Genomic DNA, 22,337 nt, shown 5'->3' with positions numbered 1-22,337 from the left:
TCCTAAAAGAAAGACAGATTTCTGTCAGAGTACTTGATGACCCACCAAAGGTTAGTGGTAAGACCCTACTGCCGAAGATACCATATGCAGCTGACACATAAAATGGAATGGCATGGCTAGAAACTAGAAGAGAGTGAGTCCCCAGACAGTCAGTGTGTCTACTGCCAGAAGGTGCTACATGGGCAACTGGGGGAAAATGACCAATATCTGTCCAAGCAACTCATGGTCTAACCTACTTATCAGCAAATAACTTGTTGTGATGCTCACACAAGTGCAATAGTGGCACACAGCCTTGGTGGAAAATCAACTACTCTTGATTTGGCTAACTAATCCCCTCAGTGGTATGGAACCCATACCTGGATCTGGGAAACAAGTTAGAACCGTATCCAAACATAAGCCCACTCTCCATTATCAAGCTACTACCAATCGTGGGCTACAAGAGGGCCTACATGTATTAAATTCTCTATAAAAAAGTAAGGGTTATCCCATTTGTCTGGTGTTAACTTACTCTCCATTGGAGAATCTGCTTCTTTTTTCAGATAGATGCAGATCCTAAGGAGAGAGCAAACCCATCATACCTCAAAAGGGCCCTGGCTGCAACTAAGAACAATTGGCAAAACAAGCAAGGGTGCTGTTTCCTTGGTGAACCGGATACCAGCACAAGGGTGAAGGAGATCAACACAGAGAAAAATCAACTCCTACTAAATCAGAGAGCCACAGACCCAGAGGCTCCCAACACATCATCAGTGAAGCAGACCAAAAATGAACCCAACATGGCTCAGGGAAATTTTGCAGAAGAGGGGGCATGAAGAATTTCAAAGCCACATGTTGGGTCATGATATGCAGAGACATTTATCCTACTCATAACTGTGGGCTAACTACAGAATGCATGACCCATATACCTCAACAGGAGGGACCAAAGGGAGGGGGTAGGACATGGATGAACCTATCAATGGTACCAAATTGACTGTATTTGCTGAGTACAAAACTAATTAATAATAATAAAAAAAAACTAAGCTCACTTTCTGAAGGTCTGGTCCTGATGCTCAATTCCATAGAGACAAGGACTTATGAGAGAAGCCACTAAGTCAGACACCAGCCAGCTATGTGACTGAAATGTGCCAAAATTATGCCATAGGGTATGTCCTAGGGACAGGAAGGGGTTTTGTCCCCAAGAGGAGTCTCAGTTTTCACAAGAAGGGAGGAGCCCAAGATAGAGGAAGAGAATCATAGGTGGGTAGGCCTGGCTTCCTTGTGCTTTGTGGGTATGGGACTCCACAGTCCTGTCCTACAGCATCCTGTGGACCAGGAGGGACCCTCAGGAGCCCTATGATGATAAGCCCACACTGTCCTGAGTGATTAGAGTAATGCAGTGGGTATCAGAGCTTGTGGAATAAAAGCAAACTGATATCGCTAACTGCTGACTGCAAAGACAAAAGATCCCTACATTCTGACACAGGTGTGCTTCTAGCTGGAAAAAAGAGAATAGGGATTTTGGACAAAGAAGCTGGAAGTGTTATAGCTGAACGATGGGCTGAAGCAAGATGTATAGGAATAATGATGGCCATGTGGAAAGGCCCCGTAGCTTTCTGAGCTGCTGTGGTTGACCCCAAAGAAGCCCTTTGGGGTTAATATAAGTCTGGGGGAACTTTCAGGCCTCCCCTGATGCCAAGTGAGCCTGGTACATCGATCAAGTCCTTGGAGAGATGGCACAGCCAAATGGTAAACTACAGAGAGGCACCACTACCTCTTTTTTTTTTTAACTTTAAATTTTTATTAGCATTTTCCATGATTATAAAAAAAATACGATGGTAATTCCCCCCCTCCACAATTTCTCCTTTGAAATTCCATTCTCCATCATATTACCTCCCCATCACAATCATTATACTTGCATATATACAATATCAACCTATTAAGTACCCTCCTCCCTTCCTTTCTCTTCCCTTTATGTCTCCTTTTTAACTTACTGGCCTCTGCTACTAAGTATTTTCATTCTCACGCAGAAGCCCAATCATCTGTACCTAGGATACACATATGAGAGAGAACATGTGGCACTTGGCTTTCTGGGCCTGAGTTACCTCACGTAGTATAATCTGTTCCAGCTCTATCCATCTTTCTGCAAATTTCATAACTTCATTTTTCTTTACCGCTGAGTAGAACTCCATTGTATAAATGTGCCACATCTTCATTATCCACTCATCAGTTGAGGGACATCTAGGCTGGTTCCATTTCCCAGCTATTATAAATTGAGCAGCAATAAACATGGTTGAGCACGTACTTCTAAGGAAATGAGATGAGTCCTTTGGATATATGCCTAGGAGTGCTATAGCTGGGTCATATGGTAGATCAATCTTTAGCTGTTTTAGGAACCTCCACCCTGATTTCTGCAATGGCTTGACCAGATTGCATTCCCACCAGCAGTGTAGAAGGGTTCCCCTTTTTCCACATCCCTGCCAACATTTATGATCATTTGTTTTCATGATGGTGGCCAATCTGACAGGAGTGAGATGGAATCTCAATGTAGTTTTAATCTGCATTTCCCTGATGTCTAGTGACATAGAACATTTTTTAGATGCTTATATGCCATTCGTATTTCTTCCTTTGAGAATGCTCTATTTAGCTCCATAGCCCATTTTTTGATTGGCTTGTTTGATTCGTTATTTAACTTTTTGAGTTCTTTGTATATCCTAGATATTAATCTTCTATCAGATATATAGCTGGTGAAGATTTTTTTCCCATTCTGTAGGTTGCCTCTTTGCTTTTTTCACTATGTCCTTTGCAGTGCAAAATCTTTGTAATCTCATGAAGTCCCAGTGATTAATCTGTGGTTTTATTGCCTGAGCAATTGGGGTTGTATTCAGAAAGTCCTTGCCAAGACCAATATGTTGAAGAGTTTCCCCTACTTTTTCCTCTAGCAGTTTCAGAGTTTCAGGTCTGATGTTAAGGTCTTTAATCCATTTGGACTTAAGTCTTGTGCATGGCAAAAGAGAAGAATCTATTTTAAACCTTCTGCAGATACATAACCAGTTTTCCCAACACCATTTGCTGAAGAGGCTGTCTTTTCTCCAATGAGTATTTTGGGCATTTTTATCGAATATCAGGTGGCTATAGCTACTTGGGCTTACATCTGGGTCCTCTATTCTGTTCCACTGATCTACATGTCTGTTTTTGTGCCAGCACCACACTGTTTTTGTTACTATGGCTCTGTAGTATAGGTTAAAATCAGGTATGGTGATACCACCGGCCTCTTTTTTGTTGCTCAGTATTATTTTAGATATTCGAGGTTTTTTGTGATTCCAAATGAATTTTTGGATTGTTTTTTCTATTTCCATGAAGAAAGCCTTTGGAATTTTGATAGGGATTGCATTAAATGTGTAGATTGCTTTTGGTAAGATTGCCATTTTCACGATATTGATTCTTCCAATCCAGGAACAGGGGATGTTTCTCCACTTTCTAGTGTCTTCTGCAATTTCTCGCTTGAGTATTTTAAAGTTCTAATTGTAGAGATTCTTTACTTCCTTGGTTAGGTTTATTCCAAGGTACTTTATTTTTTTTTTTTTGATGCAATTGTGAATGGGAGTTATTCTCTGATTTCATCCTCTGTGTGTTTGTTGTTAGCATATATGAAGGCTACTGATTTCTGTCTATTTATTTTGTATCCTGCTACCTGGCTGTAGGTTTTGATCAGATCTAACAGATTGCTAGTAGAGTTTTTAGGGTCCTTTATGTATAGAATCATGTCAACTGCAAATAATGATAACTTGATTTCTTCCTTTCCAATTTGTATCCCTTTTATGTGTCTCTTGCCTTATTGCTATGGCTAAGACTTCCAAAACTATATTAAATAAAAGTGGGGACAGTGGACACCCTTGTCTTGTTCCTGATTTTAGTGGAAAAGCTTCCAGTTTTTCTTCATTTAGTAATATGTTGGCTGTAGGCTTGTCATAAATACCTTTTATTATATTTAGATATGTTCCTTCTAGTCCCAGTCTCTGTAGGACTTTTATCATGAAGGGATGTTGTATTTTGTCAAATGCTTTCTCTGCGTGCAATGAGATGATCATGTGATTTTTGTCCTTCAACCCATTTATATGATGTATTACATTTATAGATTTGCATATATTGAACCATCCCTGCATCTCTGGGATAAAGCCTACTTGGTCAGGGTGAATGATCTTTTTATATACTCTTGTATTCTGTTTGCTAATATTTTGTTGAGAATTTTCGCATCTATGTTCATGAGGGAGATTGGTCTGTAATTTTCTTTTTTTGTTCTATCTTTGCCTGGTTTTGGTATCAGGGTGATGCTGCCTTCATAGAAGGAGTTTGGTAGAATTTCTTCTTTTTCTATTTCCTGGAAAAGCTTAAGAAGCAATGGTGTTAGCTCTTCCTTAAAGGTCTGGTAAAATTCAGCAGTGAATCCATCTGGACCTGGGTTTTTTTTAGTTGGGAGATTATTGATAACTGTTAGGATCTCCTTGTTTGTTATAGGTCAATTTAAGTGATTAATCTCATTTTGATTTAATTTAGGTAGGTCATATAAATCAAGGAAATCGTCCATTTCTTTGAGATTTTCATACTTTGTGAGTATATGCTTTTATAGTATGTCCCTATGATTTTTTTGAATTTCTCTGAAATCTGTTGTGATGTTACCTTGTTCATCTCTGATTTTATTAATTTGTGTCTTTTCTCTCTTTATTTTGGTCAGATTTGCTAAGGGTTTATCAATCTTGTTTATCTTTTCAAAGAACCAACTCTTTGTTTTTATTAATTCTTTGGATTGTTTTTTTGTTTGTTTGTTTCTATTTCATTAATTTCTGCCCTAATCTTTATTATTTCTTCCCACCTACTGATTTTTGGTTTGCCTTGTTCTTCTTTTTCCAAGGCTTTAAGGTGAAACATTAGGTCATTTACTTGTGACCTTTCTAATTTCTTAATATAGGCACTTAAGGCTATAAATTTACCTCTTAGAACTGCCTTCATTGTGTCCCAGAGATTTTGATAGGTTCTGTTCTCATTATCGTTTGACTCTATAAAGTTTTTGATTTCCTTCTTGATTTCTTCATTGACCCACTCATCATTTAGTAGTGTATTGTTTAGTTTCCATGATTTTGTGTATGCTCTATAGCCTTTCTTGCTACTGATTTATAGTTTAATTCCATTGTGGTCAGATAGAATGCAAGGAATTATTTCAATTTTCCTGAATTTGTTAAGATTTGCTTTGTGTCCTAATATATGGTCTATTTTAGAGAATGTTCCATGTGCTGCTGAAAAGAATGCATATTCTGCAGCCTTTGGATGAAATGTCCTGTATATATCTGTTAAGTCCATTCCTTCTATGACCTCATTTAGTCCAGATGCCTCTCTGTTTATTTTTTCCCGGGATCACCTGTCAATTGATGAGAGTGGCGTGTTAAAGTCACCCACCACCACTGTGTTTGGTGTTATCTGTGACCTTAGTTCTAATAGTGTTTGTTTGACGAATTTGGGAGCCCCCATGTTAGGTGCATATATGTTTAGGATTATAATGTCCTCCTGTTGGAGTGTGCCCTTAATCAATATAAAGTGACCTTCCTTATCTTTCTTGACTAACGTTGGAGTAATGTCTACCCTGTCCGATATTAGGATAGCAACCCCTGCTTGTTTTTTAGGCCCATTTGCTTGAAACACCGTCTTCCAACCTTTCACCCTAAAATAATGTCTATCCTTTGTAGAAAGGTGAGTTTCTTAGAGACAACAAATTGTAGGATCCTGCTTTTTAACCCAGTCTGCAAACCTATGTCTTTTCATTGGGGATTGAGGCTGTTGATATTAAAAGATATTATTGAAAGGTGTGTATTTATGTTTGCCATTTTTTTTCTTTTTGTGGTTCCAGTTCTACCTGTGCTGTCTTGTGTTAACTAGTATTTGAGTATTGCTTGTTTTTTCCCGGTTCCTTATATGTGTGCTTTTCCTTTTGTTCAGCATGGAGGATTCTATCAAGTATTTTCTGTAGAGCTGGTTTTGTCTTCAAATACTCCTTTAACCTGCTTTTGTCATGGAATGTCCTTATTTCTCCGTCTATTTGAATGGATAACTTTTCAGGATAAAGTAACCTTGGTTGACAGTTGTTATCGTTCAGAACTTGGAATATATCACTCCAAGGCCTTCTGGCTTTAAAAGTTTGTGTTGAATAATCTGCTGTAATACTGATGGGCTTGCTTTTGTAGGTAACTTGATTTTTCCCTCTAACTGCTTTCAATATTTTTCCTTTGGTGTGTGTGTTTGGAAGTTTGATTATAATATGGCGAGGAGAGGTTCTTTCTGGGTTTTGTCTGGCTGGGGTCCTAAAGGCTTCCTGTATCTGCATTGGCACCTCTTTCCCAATTTGGGGGAAATTTTCTTCTATGATTTTGTTGAAGACGCCTACTATGCCTTTGGAGTGGAATTCTTCTCCTTCTACTATGCCCTGAATTCTTATATTTGATCTTTTCATAGTGTCTCGAATATCTTGAAATTCCCACTCATACTTTTCTATAAGTTTGTCTTTCTCTTTGTTGGACTGTATTAGTTCTGCCACCTGGTCTTCTAGCTTAGATATTCTGTCCTCTCCTTCATCCATTCTACTGGTGAGATTTTCTACAGAGTTTTTTATTTCATTAACTGTGTTCTTCATTGCTAGTAATTCTGACTGGTTTTTCTTTATTATTTCTATTTCCTTATTTATGTCTTTTATTGCCTTCTTTATTTCATGAAATTGGTGTCCTGCGTCTCCTTTGATTCCTTTGATTTCCTCTTTGAGTTCCTCTTTGACTCCTTTGATTTGTTCTCTGACTTCTTTGAACATATTTACAATCATTCTTTTGAAATCTTTCTCAGGCATTTCCTCTAACTCGTTCTCACTGGAGGTCATTTCTGATGCATTAATACTTTTAGGTGGATTTATATCATCTTGCTTTTTAGTGTTTCTTGTGTTATAATGTATATATTTTTGCATCTTGGATTAAGTTAATGCTTGGATTTTATAGCTAGCTGGGTATTCTTAGCTGTATCAGTTGATTTGATGTTATATATTTTCAGGGTAGGAGCTTAAGGTGTTAGATGTGGCTCTTAAGACTCTGAGAGTATCTACAAAGGTGCTCCTAGGGGTTGAGTTTCCCTGCTATGGGAGTATTCAAGTAGGCTGAGTGGAATAAAATACCGGTAGATTCTAAAAGTTAACTAAGCACTGTACACATTCAATCAAAAACAGCCCCAACTATGTATGCCAGAGTAGTTATTATAACAACCAGATCCTCTGTCAACAAAGAGGTTAAGATTTCTGGTCTGTTGAGGGATCCAAGTCAGCTTGTGACCATGTGAAACCCTTCCCTGGTGCAATCCCAGTTACCTTGGATGAGTTTGGTCTCAGTCAAGTTGCTGGCTGGGTTGTTGGGCTGCTGTTCTGATTTCTGGAGCTGGGCACTGGCTTTTCCTGCAGGGCAAACCGAGCCTGGCCACTGTGGCCCTGCAGATCAGCATACCTGCTCCTGGAACTGCTGCTGCTGCTAAAGCTGCTTCTGCTGGGTTTGTCTTTGTCACCGCTGCTGCTGAATTTGCTGCTGCTCGGCCCACTGCTGCTGCTGCTGCCTCTGCTGCTGCTGCTGTAGCTGCCACTGCTGGAGCCACCGCTGCTGCTGAAGCTGCTGCTGCTGGATCTGCTGCTGCTGCCTCTGAAGCTGCTGCTGCTGGGTCTGCCGCTCCTGCCGCTACTGGGTCTGCTGCTGTTGGGGTCTCTGGTACCGGTGCTGGATCCGCTGATGTTGCTGCCGAACTCTGCTCCTGCTTGGGTCCTGCTGTTGGTCCAAGTTGGCGTGGCTGGGTCCCAGGACTGCTGCTCTATTTGCTGGATCTGGGCTCAGGCGTTGTGGGAGAGGAGGGAGCCGCAGTTGCTCTGGTTCTCCTGCTGTTCCACATGTTCTTCTACCTAGTGGTCTGTTCCTCCGTTGCTCACTGCTGCTCTCCCTTCATGTTTCCTGAGTTGCAGAGAGTGCCGGTGTGAGTGGAAAATCCCTGCACCTGGCTTTTCCTGTGGCTGGAGCCAAGTCTGGCGGCTTTCTGGTGCACCACCGCCACGGTTAGCAGAGCTGCCGGGGCCACTTTTGCTGGCGTGTGTGGGCTCTGGATGCTCTGGATCTCTTCTACTTCTCCACTGCTGCTTCAATTTCCTATACACCTCACTTTTTAGTAAAAGTGTGTATTTTGCTGATTTTTTTTGGTCTTTTTTCCTCCCTAGGCTGCTTTGGTGCGGTACCTACGCCACCATCTTAACCAGAAGTCTGGTAGCTTGATATTGGAGAGTGGGCTTATGTTTGGATATGGTTTTAACTTGTTTCCCAGCTCCAGCTATGGGTCCAGTACCACTGAGGGGATCAGTTAGCCAAATGAAGAACAGTTGGTTCCCCACCATGGCTGTGTGCCACTACTACACTTGTGTGGGCATCACAACAGGTTATTTGTTGCTAAGTAGGTTAGACCATGAGTTGCTTGGACAGATATTGGTCATTTTCCCCCAGTTGCCCATGTAGCACCTTCTGGCAGTAGACACACTGACTGTCTGGGGACTCACTCTCTTCTAGTTTCCAGCCATGCCATTCCATTTTATGTGTCAGCTGCATATGGTATCTTCGGCAGTAGGGTCTTACCACTAACCTTTGGTGGGTCATCAAGTACTCTGACAGAAATCTGTCTTTCTTTTAGGAAACCTTGTAGGTCTCTCTGATCAAAAGCTCATTGTGAATGATAGTCCCATGCTGGTACTGGGAGTTACAGGTCAGTCCCCACTAAGAAAATGAGGAAAAAGATAACTAATATACAAGATTTAGAGAGGAGAGAGAAAGAGAGAGAGAGGGAGGGAGGGAAGATGTAGAAGATTTAGGTTAGACTTGATCCTACCCTCTCCAGTGTCATGTGGTTCAGGTGTTTCCTGTAAGGGCCTGGTGAAGGTTCATCCATTTGGTCTGCCTTTTAGGAAGTAGAATATTATGGTACCATTGCAGTTTGGGTCTAGATTAGTGTTTCCTACCCCTTCGATGCCCTCCTCTCCCTCCCCATCCATCCTAGCATCTAGTCTATGAGATGCTTGCTGGGTATATAAGGTATCTTGGGTCAATTCAGGTTAGGTGCTATAGATGAGTGAGACTATGTGGCGATTTTTTTTTTTCTGTGATTGGCTAAGTTCACTGAGAATGATCTGTTCCAGGTTCAACCAAATGGAAGAAACTCTTAACTGGTACTGGGAACCAAGTCAGAATCCTATGGAGACTAGTGTCATAGACTCCAGTGATAGGCTCCCACTAGTCTTTGGCCAAAATAGAGGCTACACCCATTAAAATCTCTTTTAATTAACTATGCCTATCCCCTTTAACCCATGATGCTTTCTTTCTCCACGGGAAAATCTGTTTTCTCTTTTACAGAAGGCAATGAAAACTGGGGAGAACCAAAATCTATCAACATGACACGAAAAGATTGCTAGTATTTTATCATAAGATGAACCACCTCTTACATATCAGCCAGGATCCTGGTGAAGCTACAGAGGAATGTTCAAGTTAAGCATAAGTGATGCTCTCACTGGAATCCTGGCAATCTGGGTCAGGTATATGGCAACAGACACTGAGGATACTCAAAGTGTATCAAAGCAGAAATCCAGAAATTGTTGAGAGCTGAACATTAATGTAGACTTATAACACATCTGCCAAGACTCAGGGAACATTATGAAGAGGGGGAAGAAAGATTGTAAGAGCCACAGGGTTTGAAGGAGCATCCAGAGGCATTGTGCCCCCCCCCCACCAATGACTGACAGCTGCTCTCACAACTCATAGCCCATAGCCCCATGGGTGAATTCCAATAACCCCACTGAGGAGGGTCCTCAGTGAAATGGAATTAGGGAGGAGTGGGATGGTACCAACACATGATTTGTCCATAAAACAAAGTTTCTAATTAATAAAAAATACAAGAGAAAAGAACCCACAGAAGTAACACCCAACAATATAAGTATATGCAGGTATTTACATACATATACATAAATACATGTATACTATATTTATTTATCTATTTGAGAGTGACAGACAGACAGAGAAAGAGGTAGATAGAGATAGAGCATGGGCATGCCAGGGCCTCCAGCCACTGAAAACAAACTCCAGATGTGTGTGCCCCCTTGTGCATCTGGCTAATGTGGGTCCTGGGGAGTCGAGCCTTGAACCAGGGTCCTTAGGCTTCACAGGCAAGTGCTTAACCACTGAGCCATCTTTCCAGCCCCTATGTATACTATCTTTAAAGGAAGAGATTTGACACCCTCAAGGAAAAAGACAGTATGACATAGAATTAATTTGTATGGCCAGGCATGGTGATGCATACCTTTAGTCCTAGCACTCAGGAGGCCAAGGTAGGAGGATTGCTGTGAGTTTGAGGCCAGCCTGAGATTACACAGTGAATTCCATGTAAGTCTGGGCTAGAGCAAGACCCTGCCTCAACCCTCCCAAAAAAGAATTTTTACAATTTTTGCCACAAAATTTTAAGTTGATTTTCTTTAAACAGCAAAAAATTCTTTATAATAAACAACAAAACTGTAAAAAAGAGAAATCCTGGCTTTATTTGAAGAGAACTCTGAAAAGAACTTCTCAGGCTACTGCAGGTAACAATGTGGAGCTGTGTCTTTGGTGTGTGCCCCACTACCATTGATACCCTGATCCAGTGAATACATTAACAAAAGGGCTTACTAAGGCAGTCTGTAGAAACACAGTGACCTGTGAGAGGTCAGGAGTATATGAGGAGGGATGTGATTGCCTTGTGCACTTGTCTTCTTATATCTGCACTTTAGGAGATCCTCAGATCTGGGGCTTACTGTGAGTGTTTCTGACCTAAGGGCTGGCATCACTGCTCACTGTCAGTTCCATATCCTGCTGCAGGAGCCATGTCTAGGTCTCAAACCAGAAACTATGATGTCTGGCAGGCAGTGGCCCTTTTCCCACCTCAGGGTTCCACATATGTGCCCCTCTTGCTTGCTCACAAAGCTGCCTCAGAGCTGTGTGTGGTGGCACACAGCTTTAAATTCAGCATTTGGGAGGTAAAAGGATTTCATGAGTTCGAGATCAACCTGGGCTACAGAGTAAGTTTCAGGTCAGCCTGGGCTAGAGTGAAACTGCGTCAAATAAACTTAAAAAAATAAATCTTCCTGAGGTTCTCCAAAGCTTCCACTCACAGTCCTTTAATGGCATAAATAGGAAAGAGATATAGAAATTATTGTCCCAGCATCCTCTTCATCAACCCCATAAGACATTCTTCAATGCAGACTTCACTCCTGACAATATATTTCAGTCTTCAGGTCTTTTCAACAAGTTATTTCAAAGAATCTAAGTGTGCATAAATAACAATTAGCACAAGCAGCTATAAGTGTGGGAATTTGGCAGGGTGCCATTAGGACAGAGAGAATGCAGTACACTACTCACTAAAGAGTAGGCAGTCTTAATGGTTTTCTAAAAATTAAACTCAGTAAGTCACCAGGACTGTTTGTTCCCACTTGGAAGTAGCAATAGGCAAGGCTATAATTCAGCAGCTAAAAATGTCTCAAAATCAGAGTAGTTGTACTGAAACCACACAACCCATAATTCCAGACCTGAAGGCAGAGTCCCAGGCTCAGAAGTCTTTCAGATCCACGTGGGAGGCTGGTTTTCCTGCCTAGATGATAGCTGTAACCTGGCTCTATCAGTTTCAATGGCATGTTCACAGTTTGGCAACCTCCTTCCTAATCACTCTCTTCCTACTCCCAGATTACTGCTGTGGCCTCTGGGATGTTGTGACTTCCTATCTCCATCGGCTCTCACTTCCAGCCCAGGAGCTTTGAACGGCAAAGTCTGGGCTCTAAGAAGACACCAGAGTGGATACCTGTGATGTCAGCCCTCCATACAATTCCAACACTGAAGGGATAATCCTGAATGACCAACTCACCAGTTTTAGAATCTGTTGTAGCTCAATTCTCCTTGACTGACCCTCCCTTCCTCAAATTGTGCCAAAAAATGCTTTCTAGGTCTCTCTACTCAGTTACAGTTATATGCCATGAACATATGCCTCTTTAAAGAATTTAAAAAATCATTAAGGAAAAAAGAGATGGCATAGATTAAATGAACTCCAGGTGCTTAGAATAGTAAAGGCATGCTAAGTGGCCAACACATTTTGTTTTCATGTTTTTGGTGAGAGAAAGGAAGGGGACCAGATCCTGGACCTAAGTCATGCTATGGATATGCGCTATCCATATGGGCCACTGTCCTCAGCAGTGGAGTCCACAGGAGTGTAGCTAAGAACATTGTGGACTAACACTTAGAGACCCACAACCAAGGCTCCATCTGTATGTTTAGTCCTGGAAGAAGAGCTGCTTGGGGCTGGAGAGATGGCTTAGTGGTTAAGGCATTTGCCTGCAAAGCCAATGGATCCTGGTTCAATTCTCCATGACCCATGTAAGCCAGATGGACCAGGGGGCACATGTGTCTGGAGTTCGTTTGCAGTAGCTGCCCCTGGCACACCCATACTCTCCCTCCCTTCCTCTTGCAAATAAATAAATAAAATGTTTTAAAAAATTAAAAAGTTATTTAAAAAAAAAAGAAAGCCCAGGCTAGAGAGATGGCTTAGTGGTTAAGCGCTTGCCTGTGAAGCCTAAGGACCCTGGTTTGATGCTCGATTCCCCAGAACCCACATTAGCCAAATGCACAAGGGGGTGCATGCATCTGGAGTTCATTTGCAATGGCTGGAGACCCTGGTATGCCCATTCTCTGTGTGTGTGTGTGTGCCTCTTTCTCTCTTTGTCTGTCACTCTCAAAAAAAAAAAAAAAAAAAAAAAAAAGCCTTAAGGCTAAAGAGATGGTTTAGTGGTTAAAGGCACTTGCTTATAAATCCCGATGACCCAGGTTTGATTCCCCAGTACCCATGTATAGCCAGATGCATAAAGTGGCATATGCATTTGAGTTCATTTGCAGAAGCATCATGTCCATTTTCTCTCTCTCCCTCTCATACATAAAATATATTATTTAACATCGGGCATGGTGGCACACAGCTTTAATCCAAGCACTCAAGAGGCAGAGGTAGGAGGATTGCCTTGAGTTTGAGGCCACCCTGACACTACATAGTGAATTCTAGGTCAGCCTGAGCTAGAGCAAAACCCTACCTCAAAAAAACCAAAAAAGAAAGAAAGAAATAAAAGGAAGCCTTAAAAATATTTTCTCTTAAAATCCTCATGTGATGGTTTACATTGCAAGTCAATTTACCAGGACCTAGAATCACCTATGAGGGGTTAGCCTTGGCTGAGATTGGTTAAGTTAATTGAGGTGAAAAGACCCACCTTAACTGTGGGCAGTACCATTCTATGGGTTAAAATCAAGAACTGTATAGAAAGGAGAGAGCCAGCTGAGCAGCAGCATTCATTGCTTTGCTCTGCTTCCTCACAGTAGACTGAATGTAACCAATGCCTCAACCTCATGCTATCATACCTTCCCTGCCATAACGGACTGCAACCTGGAACTGTAAGCTAAAATAAACCCTTTGGCCTCTAAACTTATTGTTTTAGTTATATTGTCTTAGCAACAAGAAGGTAACTAATACACTCCACTTGAACTTTTACTGAGTACTCTGTAAGAAGTACTTCTCACATCCATGGGGGATTGTGAACATTCTAAGTAATGTTTCTCATATCCAGGAAGTGGGAAAAAAGAATTAGCTCTAAGTGTCTTGCCCAAACAAGTGACCTAGACATCAGGAGTCATCACTGAGTGACAACTCACTGAGCACTACCACCTGTATCACAGCCTTGTAGGTACCTCCTCACCGAGGACATAAAATCAGCAGTATGCATGTAGCCTGGCAAACAGGTAGACCCTGAGTCAGAATCAAGAATAGCAGCAGTGGACATTACCAGAGTGACTTCTCCACAATTTTGGTCCGGAAAACCTCCTCCTGATCCAGATTTACGGTGCAGTAGCAGTCCCTCATCTTGTTTGGCCCAGGGTAGGAGGGAAGATTCTTGGCTTCACCTAAAGATAGAATGTGACACACACCAACTTAGCAAAAAAAAAAAAAAAAAAAAAAAAAGATCAGTACCCTCACCAGTCACATATAGTGGTGGTTACTTCAAAAGGAGGCAACTTGCTTCACCTTTGTATGCTCATTTACACACCTGGTTTTCTTGCTACAAGTCAAAATACTGAAAAGAATGATGTTTCTCATATGCATATCAACCTCTAGAGCAAACTGAAGAAGGCAGTTATCTCCAAGTTTGGAATTACAGACTGCTAACCCACATTTGTCCCTCAGTTTATAAAATTTCTAATCATGATAAAATACACATAAATAGAACATGCACCTATAAGTGCTGTTGGAGTAAGCATGGTCACACTGTTGGACACCAATACTCTTATCCATCCTCAGCTACCACCTGACCCTAGATCTCTAATCCATTCATCAGGGTCTCCCCATGCCTACCTCATGCCTCCACCACTCTGCTTTCTGTCTCTGACTTTTATGATTCTGGATGCTGCCAGAATAAAACCTTATGTGTCTGTCTTCTCTTATTTCACTCAGGGAACACATCTGTGTTGTAGTATGCTACAGTTTGGATTCTGAATGCCCCCAGAGGCCCCTGTGGCAAAGGCTTGGCCCCCCAGAGTGGCACTATATGAAGGTGATAGAGCCTTTGGGAGGTGGAGACTACTAGGAGGCTTTAGGTTCCTGAGGTTGTGCCCTTGAAGGGGGTCTGTGGAACCTTGGTCTGATAAACAATTTGTGATACAACACACTCCTATCATTGCTATTACCAGCCCCGCTGGAGGCCCAAAGATATGTATCTATTTAATTTTAGATTGCCTCCAAAACTGTGACCCAAGAAAAATTTTTCTCTTTATAAGCTAATTATCACAGGTATTTTGTTTTATTGATGAAATTGTAACAAAGAACATGCGTCAAAATTTCCATCCTAGGCTGGAAATATTGGATATTCATACAGAACATATTTTTATCCACCCAGTGCCTTTTTATTTTGAATTGAATTTTACTATTAGATTAAAAAGCAATAATCATGCTGAAGAGATGACTTAGCAGTTAAGGTGCTTGCCTGCAAAGCTAAAGGGCCCAGATTTGATTCCCCAGGACCCATATAAGACAGACGCACTAGGTGGCTCATGCATCTGGAATTCACTGGCAGTAGCTAGAGGCCCTGGAGTGCCTATTTTCTCTGTTTCCCTATTTCCCTCTGTCTCTCAAATAATAAATAAATAAATTTAAAATTTATTTTAAAAGCAGTGATCAAGAGGACACTCTTTGTCAAAATTAAGCTGTAAACTCCAGCTGTTGAAAATACAGTGTGGTTTGGCATTTATGAAAAACTTACAGAAGGAGCCCTGTGATGGGTCCATGTCTGTCTTCCCATAGGTTTATCTTCCTCCTAGAGCTCCACAGTGCCTCTAGAGTATCTGAAGATAGTAGGAGACACCAAGGCATCCAGTGCAGGTGACCCTACAGAACATGCTTGGCACACCATAGCTGTTTGTCCCTAGATAGGTCTAAGGATATCTTACTTCTAGACCAGCTGCCCAGCCCATAGGTGGACTAGACGTGGGCACTAGTAGTGGCTTACAACACGGACATTGACATCTACTTAGGTATACTTAGGGGAAGTAATGCCACATACATTCCTTAAACTCCTCAAAGGTCTCAGTTGTGTCTCAGCCATTTTGGCTCTAAAGATATCTGGCAATAGGTGCCTACATATGGGCACAATGAAGGAAGAAAAATGCCAAGTACCCACATGCATTAGCATGAGGGAAGAAGGGAGGCACATGGCACATGCTGACATTTGCCAATGCCCCTTAGGGTGAGTTACCTCCCTTATATGGATATTGAAGAGCCAAACCAACCAACCAGGCCAGAGCAGAGGGTGCTCAGCCCTGGGCTGACAGCACTGTACCAAGAAGCCCTGTGGTCTTCAATATGGACAGCAGGCACATAATCTCAGCTTGTGAAAAAAAAATGGCTAACTGCAAAGAAGCTGATCAGAAACTCTACAGGGCAGGTCAACTCAACTTTCTTGAGTTCTGGTTTATAATGAAAGTTTTTAACTGGAGACACTGAGTGAAGGAGCAGGTTAGCAGAAGGCTTTCTTAATAATGGTGATGCTCTTTTATATCACATTTTCCGTTGTGATTTACTAAAGTGCTTTGCAGACATGTGCCAATACCAGTACCAGTGCTACCTCTCAGAGCTGCTTACATGTCTCACTTGCATGCAGCTGCTTCCTGCCTTGGGTGGCACATGGCATGCATCAGGCCTCAATCTCCTTGCCATGGCAGCAGGACAGGACTCTTTTGAATGTGACCACTTAGAAGGCTCTGGAGGGAGGGGTGTGTGTGTGTGTGTGTGTGTGTGTGTGTGTGTGTGTGTATGTGTGTATGTCTGTGCTACTAGGCATTGAACTTAAGGCCTTGCTCATGGAAGGTAAGTGCTATAGCACTGTACTACATCTCCATCTCTCTTTTTAAAACTTTTTTATTGTATTTGTTTGAGAGAGAGAGAAAGAGAGAGAGAGAGAGAGAGAGAGGAAGAGGCAGATAGAGAGAGAATGGGCATGCAAGGGCCTCCAGCCACTGCAAACAAACTCCAGATGTATGTGCCCCCTTGTGCATCTGGCTTACATAGGTCCTGGGGAATTGAACCTGGGTTCTTTTGCTTCACAGGCAAGTGCCTTAACTGCTAAACCATCTCTCTAGCCACCATCATTCTCTCTCTTTTTTTTTTTTCTGGGGGAGGGGTCAAGCTAGGATTCTGCTCTAGCCCAGGCTGACCTGGACTTCACTATGTAGTCTCAGGTTGGCCTCGGACTCAAAGCAATTCTCCTAACTCTGCCTCCTGAGTGCTGGGATTAAAGGCATGTGTCACCACATCTGGCTTCATATCTCCCTCCCTCTCCCCCAACCCCCCCCCCTCTCTGTCTTTTTGAGGTAGGGTCTCACTCTAGCTCAGGCTGAATTGGAATTTACTATATAGTCTCAGGGTGGCCTCAAACTCACAGCAATCCTCCTACCTCTGCCTCCCTAGTGCTGGGATTAAAGGCATGCACCACCACACCTGGCTCATCTCTCTTTCTTTATTTTTATTTTTTTATTTTTTTTATTTTTTAATTCTTATTAACATTTTCCATGATTATAAAATAATATATCCCATTGTAATGCCCTCCCTCCCCACCCCCACATTTTCCCATTTGAAATTCCATTCTCCATCATATTACTTCCCCATTACAATCATTGTAATTACATATATACAATATCAACCTGTTAAATATCCTCCTCCCTTCCTTTCTCTTCCCTTTATGTCTCCTTTTTAACTTACTGGCCTCTGCTACTAAGTATTTTCATTCTCACACAGAAGCTCAATCATCTGTAGCTAGGATCCACATATGAGAGAGAACATGTGGCGCTTGGCTTTCTGGGCCTGGGTTACCTCACTTAGTATAATCCTTTCTAGATCCATCCATTTTTCTGCAAATTTCATAACTTCATTTTTCTTTACCGCTGAGTAGAACTCCATTGTATAAATGTGCCACATCTTCATTATCCACTCATCAGTTGTCATCTCTCTTTTTAAAGACAGGGTCTTGCTAAGTTGCCCAGCCTAATATTGAACTGGTTATCCTCATGTCACAGCCTCCTTGGGGCAGGGGATACAGGACTATGCCATTAAGCATAGCTGGCCCTGCAGTTCTTTGGAATTCAGTAAGTAAATACCAATGAACAGTGCTGATGCAGGGAAAACTCAAAAGAATATTTTTTTGTACCAAAGTCACCCTAGAAATAACCCTTATCATGCTCCCCCAAAATGTCCATCTCTACACATGTAGGGTCAAGAAGACATGGCCAACCTGGTCAGTCAAAGTTGACCCCAGTTTCAAAATGTCAAAAGAAGCTGGGTGTAATTGTGCACATCTTTAATCCCAGCACTTGGGAGGCAGAGATACGAGGATCGCTGTGAGTTTGAGGCCACCCTGAGACTACATAGTGAATTCTAGGTCAGCCTGGACCAGAGTGAAACCCTACCTTGAAAAAAGTGTCAAAAGACTGACTTCTGCCCGCTTCCTAAGACATGGTAGCCTTGTATCCACATGCATAGCCCAAGGGATCTGTGATGAATTCATGGGCACTGAAGGAGAGAACGAGGTTTAAAGGTCCACCCCGAGAAGGAGAAGATGCTGCTTGAGACCACTGAGCTCCAGAATGAAGCCACCCTGATGGTCTCAGAGGCACTGAAGCTCCAGCCACATTAGGAGAGGTTCTTCCTTTCCACACTAGCTTGGGATGGAGATCAACAGCTCATGCAGAATTTTCAAATTCTGAGCCTGGAAATCAGCTTGATTAGGCCAAGTTTCAGGCTGACACTTTTTTTTTTTTTAACTATGGGGACTTTTAAAAATTATTTATTTATTTTAAAGTGACAGAGAAAGAGTGAGATAGAGAGAGACAGAGAGAGAAAGAATGGGCACACCAGGGCTTCCAGCCACTGGAAACGAACTCCAGATGTGTGCACCCCCTTGTGCATCTGGCTAACGTGGGTCCTGGAGAATCGAGCCTCAAACTGGGGTCCTTAGGCTTCACAGGCAAGTGCTTAACCGCTAAGTCAGGCTGACACTCTTAAAGTTTGAATTAAGGACATGCATCCATTTTGATTATAACTGGTTTCCATTTTTTAAGTTTATTTACTTGCAGGGATAGAGAGTTTGTATATATGTGAGAGAGAGCATGAGTGCACCAGGGCTTCTTGACACTGCAGACAAACTCCAGATGCATGCACCATTTTATGCATTTGGCTTTGCATGGGTACTAGGCAATCAAATCTGGGCCATCAGGCTTTGCAAGCAAGGAGCTTTAAATGCTGAACCATCTCCCCAGCCCTCCATTTTTGTTTTGAATGTGTGACTATGTTTTTGTTGTCACTTTGTTTTTTAGGTGTATGTATGTGTGCACATGTGCATGCGTGCATGTATTTATAGTGAGTACACAGCAAAGTGTGGATAACTTAATTATAAGTATATGTTTCTTGAAAAAAATTATTTTGAAAGTCTTGCAGGAGCAGGAGATGGCCTTTGATGGGAAATACAGAACTGAGATTTTTGTCTGTGGTGATAGAAAATACAGAGCTGAGATTTTTGTTTGTGGTGGTTTGAATTAGGTGTCCCCCATAATAAGCTCATGTGTTTTGAATGCTTGATCCGCCACTTGGTGGAAGTTTTGGAGATGGAGCCTTAATAGAGGAGGTGTGTTGTTGGGAGTGGGCTTAGGGATGTTATAGCTAGCTCCTCCTTGCCATAACTTGTCTCACTTTCTTGCTGCTGTTTCCATTTGTTGTGGCAAAGGTGATGTCTGTCCGCTGCTCATACCATTCTTTCCCCTGCCATCAGGAAACTTCCCCTTGAGACTGTAAGCCAAAATAAATAAATAACGTTCATCCCATCAGCAACTTTTGGTTAGGTGCTTTGTCCCAACAATGAGAAGGTAACTATAACATTTCCCCTGTTCATTATCCACAGAAACTCAAAACAGAACCAACACAGGTGGAATGTAGTGTGTCATGGCAGCTTGTGACAGCCTCTCAGTGTTTACAGTCTAGTCCCCCCCAGCCCCACCTGAAGAAGGGTCAAAATAATCCTAGTTATTGTAACAATACTAGAGAGCAGGCACTTTGACTGAGTCTTCAATAAGTCACTCTGACCAGAAATATGGGAATACACTATGGATAGCCCCACAAAAGTTCCCTACAGGCAGGGGCTCTATCTGCACCACAAACATCCAAGCACAGTGAGGTACCCTAAGTAAAACCCTCATTAAGTGGATTCAGCTAAGTGATAGGAAGATGCCTGGCTGCCAAGAGCCAAAGCCATGTGGGCTACAGACTCCCAAATCACCTTCTAACTTCACATTAGAGCATCATCTGTCTCCTTCCACCTCATAGGTTTCATACTCCTTTTGTTTTTAATGAAATATGTTCTTTGTATACAGAGTTGAGCTTCAAAACAGTATCTGTGGTAGATGGAATATGATAGTATAAATGTATAGCCCCATAGAGTCAGGTGTTTTATTAAAATTGAGTTTGTGGGCTGGAGAGATGGCTTAGTGGTTAAGCGCTTGCCTGTGAAGCCTAAGGACCCCGGTTCGAGGCTCAGTTCCCCAGGTCCCACGTTAGCCAGATGCACAAGGGGGCGCACGTGTCTGGAGTTCGATTGCAGGGGCTGGAAGCCCTGGCGCGCCCATTGTCCCTCTTCCTCTGTCTTTCTCTCTATGTCTGTCGCTCTCAAATAAATAAATAAATAAAAATGACCAATAAAATATTTTAAAAAAAATTGAGTTTGTGGGCTGGAGAGATGGCTTAGTGGTTAAGCGCTTGTCTGTGAAGCCTAAGGACCCCGGTTTGAGGCTTGGTTCCCCAGGTCCCACGTTAGCCAGATGCACAAGGGGGCGCATGCGTCTGGAGTTCGTTTGCAGTGGCTGGAAGCCCTGGCGTGCCCATTCTCTCTCTCTCCCTCTATCTGTCTTTCTCTCTGTGTCTGTCGCTCTCAAATAAATAAATAATAAATAGACAAAAAAAAAATAAAATTGAATTTGTAACTTTAGCCCATAGCAGGCAGATTCCTGCTAAAGAGGGCCATGTCACTGGGGGCAAATCTGATTCTAGCCCAAAGGTGTGGAGAGCAGGTTGAGCTCTGGCAGTTTGTGCTTGCTGCTCGCTATTTGCTTGCTGCATTGTTTCTCTCTGCCTGTATGGATGGAAGTAAGCAGCTTCTTCTGGCATTGATGGAGCGTCCCTTGGATTGGTAAGCTTTGATAAATACTTTCCTTCTATGAACTGTGTCTGGTTGAATGTTTACCCCAGCAATGTTGAGCTGACTACAACAGTATCTTTCAAACAGATAATGTATTTTGATTATATTCACTACAATCTTGCTCCTTCTCTTTTTTCCTCCCTCTCCTTTCTTATACCTAGTCTCCTTTCTGCTTTCATGTTCATATGTATTAATAAAGAATTCTAAGACAGTGGGATGTTAACATCTTTAATCCCAGCACTTGGGAGGCTGATTTAGGAAGATACCGTGAATTAAAGGCTTCCCTTGGCTAAAGAGTGAATTCCAGATCAGCCTGGACTAGAGTGAGACCTTGCCTCCAAATAATGGTCACAAGAAAGAAAAATTGCTGGGGAAGATGATTCAGTGTTTATTAAAGTTGCTTGCAAAGCCTGCAAGCCCAGGTTCAATTCCCCAGAATCCATGTAAAGCCAGATGCAAAGTGGCACATGCATCTGTGATCTCAATGCAGCAAAGAGAGATGGATCAAGGAGAATCTGAAGCCTATGGGCCAGATAGTCTGAGGTTCATTTGCGGTCTGTCAGTTTGTTTGCAGTATCAGGAGACCCCCATCTCAAATAAGGTGGGGTACAGATACTTTGAAGTTGTCTTCTGACCTCCACATGTGTGCTGTGACATGCATATCCCTCCATACAAAAAAAAAAAACCCTAGGACCTACAAATAAAAGAGAATGTGATCTGTGTTTTGTGTCTGGCTTATTTCACTTAATATGATATCTTCAATTGTATTCATTGTATAGAAAACAACATAATTTTATTCTTTATGTCTGAATAAAAATCCATTGTGCACACATGCTACATTTTCTTTATCTATCCATCTGTTTATAGACATCTAGGCTAATTCATAACTTGCCTACTGTGAATAACACTACAATAAATATGGATGTACATTTAGCTCTACGGTATGTCACCTTCAGAGTCCCTTGGGTTTATGCCCACAATCTGTAAAATATGGTCCTATGGTAGTTCTAATTATTTTTAGAAAAATTGTACTAATTACAATATAGTGACTAAACCAATTTGCATTCTAACCAGCAGTATATCAAGGTTCCCCTTTCCCACATCCCTGTCAACATTTGTTCTCTTTTCTTTTCTTTTAGTTTTTCAAGGTAGGGTCTCATTCTAGGCTGTTATGGAATTCTATGTAGTCTCAGGCTGACTTTGATCTCACAAGAATCCTCCCAAGTGCTGGGAGTAAAAGCATATGCCATTACACTCAGCTCTGTTGTTTATTTTCTGAATGATAGTCATTCTAAATATGGTGAGATGAAATTTCAGTGTGGTTTTAATTTGCATTTCCCTAATGGCTTATGATGTTGAGAATGTTTTCATATTTATTGGCCATTTGTACTTAATGCTTTGAGAACTGTCTGTTCATTTCATTAGCCCATTTATTATTGACTAGAGTGGTTTTCTGTTAGACTTTTGAGTTCTT

The 22,337-nt window shown here is 41.8% G+C and overlaps 1 protein-coding gene across 3 annotated transcripts in view; it reads right to left on the bottom strand.

The window, feature by feature from the left end:
- Rasa3 (RAS p21 protein activator 3) overlaps nucleotides 1-22,337 on the bottom strand; it is a 148,455-nt gene that overhangs the window by 86,225 nt on the left and 39,893 nt on the right. For 2 of the 3 annotated variants that reach the window (XM_004663428.2, XM_045145794.1), the window contains exon 2: nucleotides 13,919-14,036. The exons of the other annotated variant lie outside the window; for it this stretch is intronic. In XM_004663428.2, coding sequence (XP_004663485.1) covers nucleotides 13,919-14,036 — 118 coding nt within the window. The remainder of the gene's footprint in view (nucleotides 1-13,918; nucleotides 14,037-22,337) is intronic. 3 annotated transcript variants of the gene reach the window in all.

Source organism: Jaculus jaculus, chromosome 3 (genome assembly GCF_020740685.1).
Source record: "Jaculus jaculus isolate mJacJac1 chromosome 3, mJacJac1.mat.Y.cur, whole genome shotgun sequence".
In the NCBI taxonomy this organism is placed as follows: domain Eukaryota; kingdom Metazoa; phylum Chordata; class Mammalia; order Rodentia; family Dipodidae; genus Jaculus; species Jaculus jaculus.
This window is presented reverse-complemented; position numbering and strand designations above follow the sequence as displayed.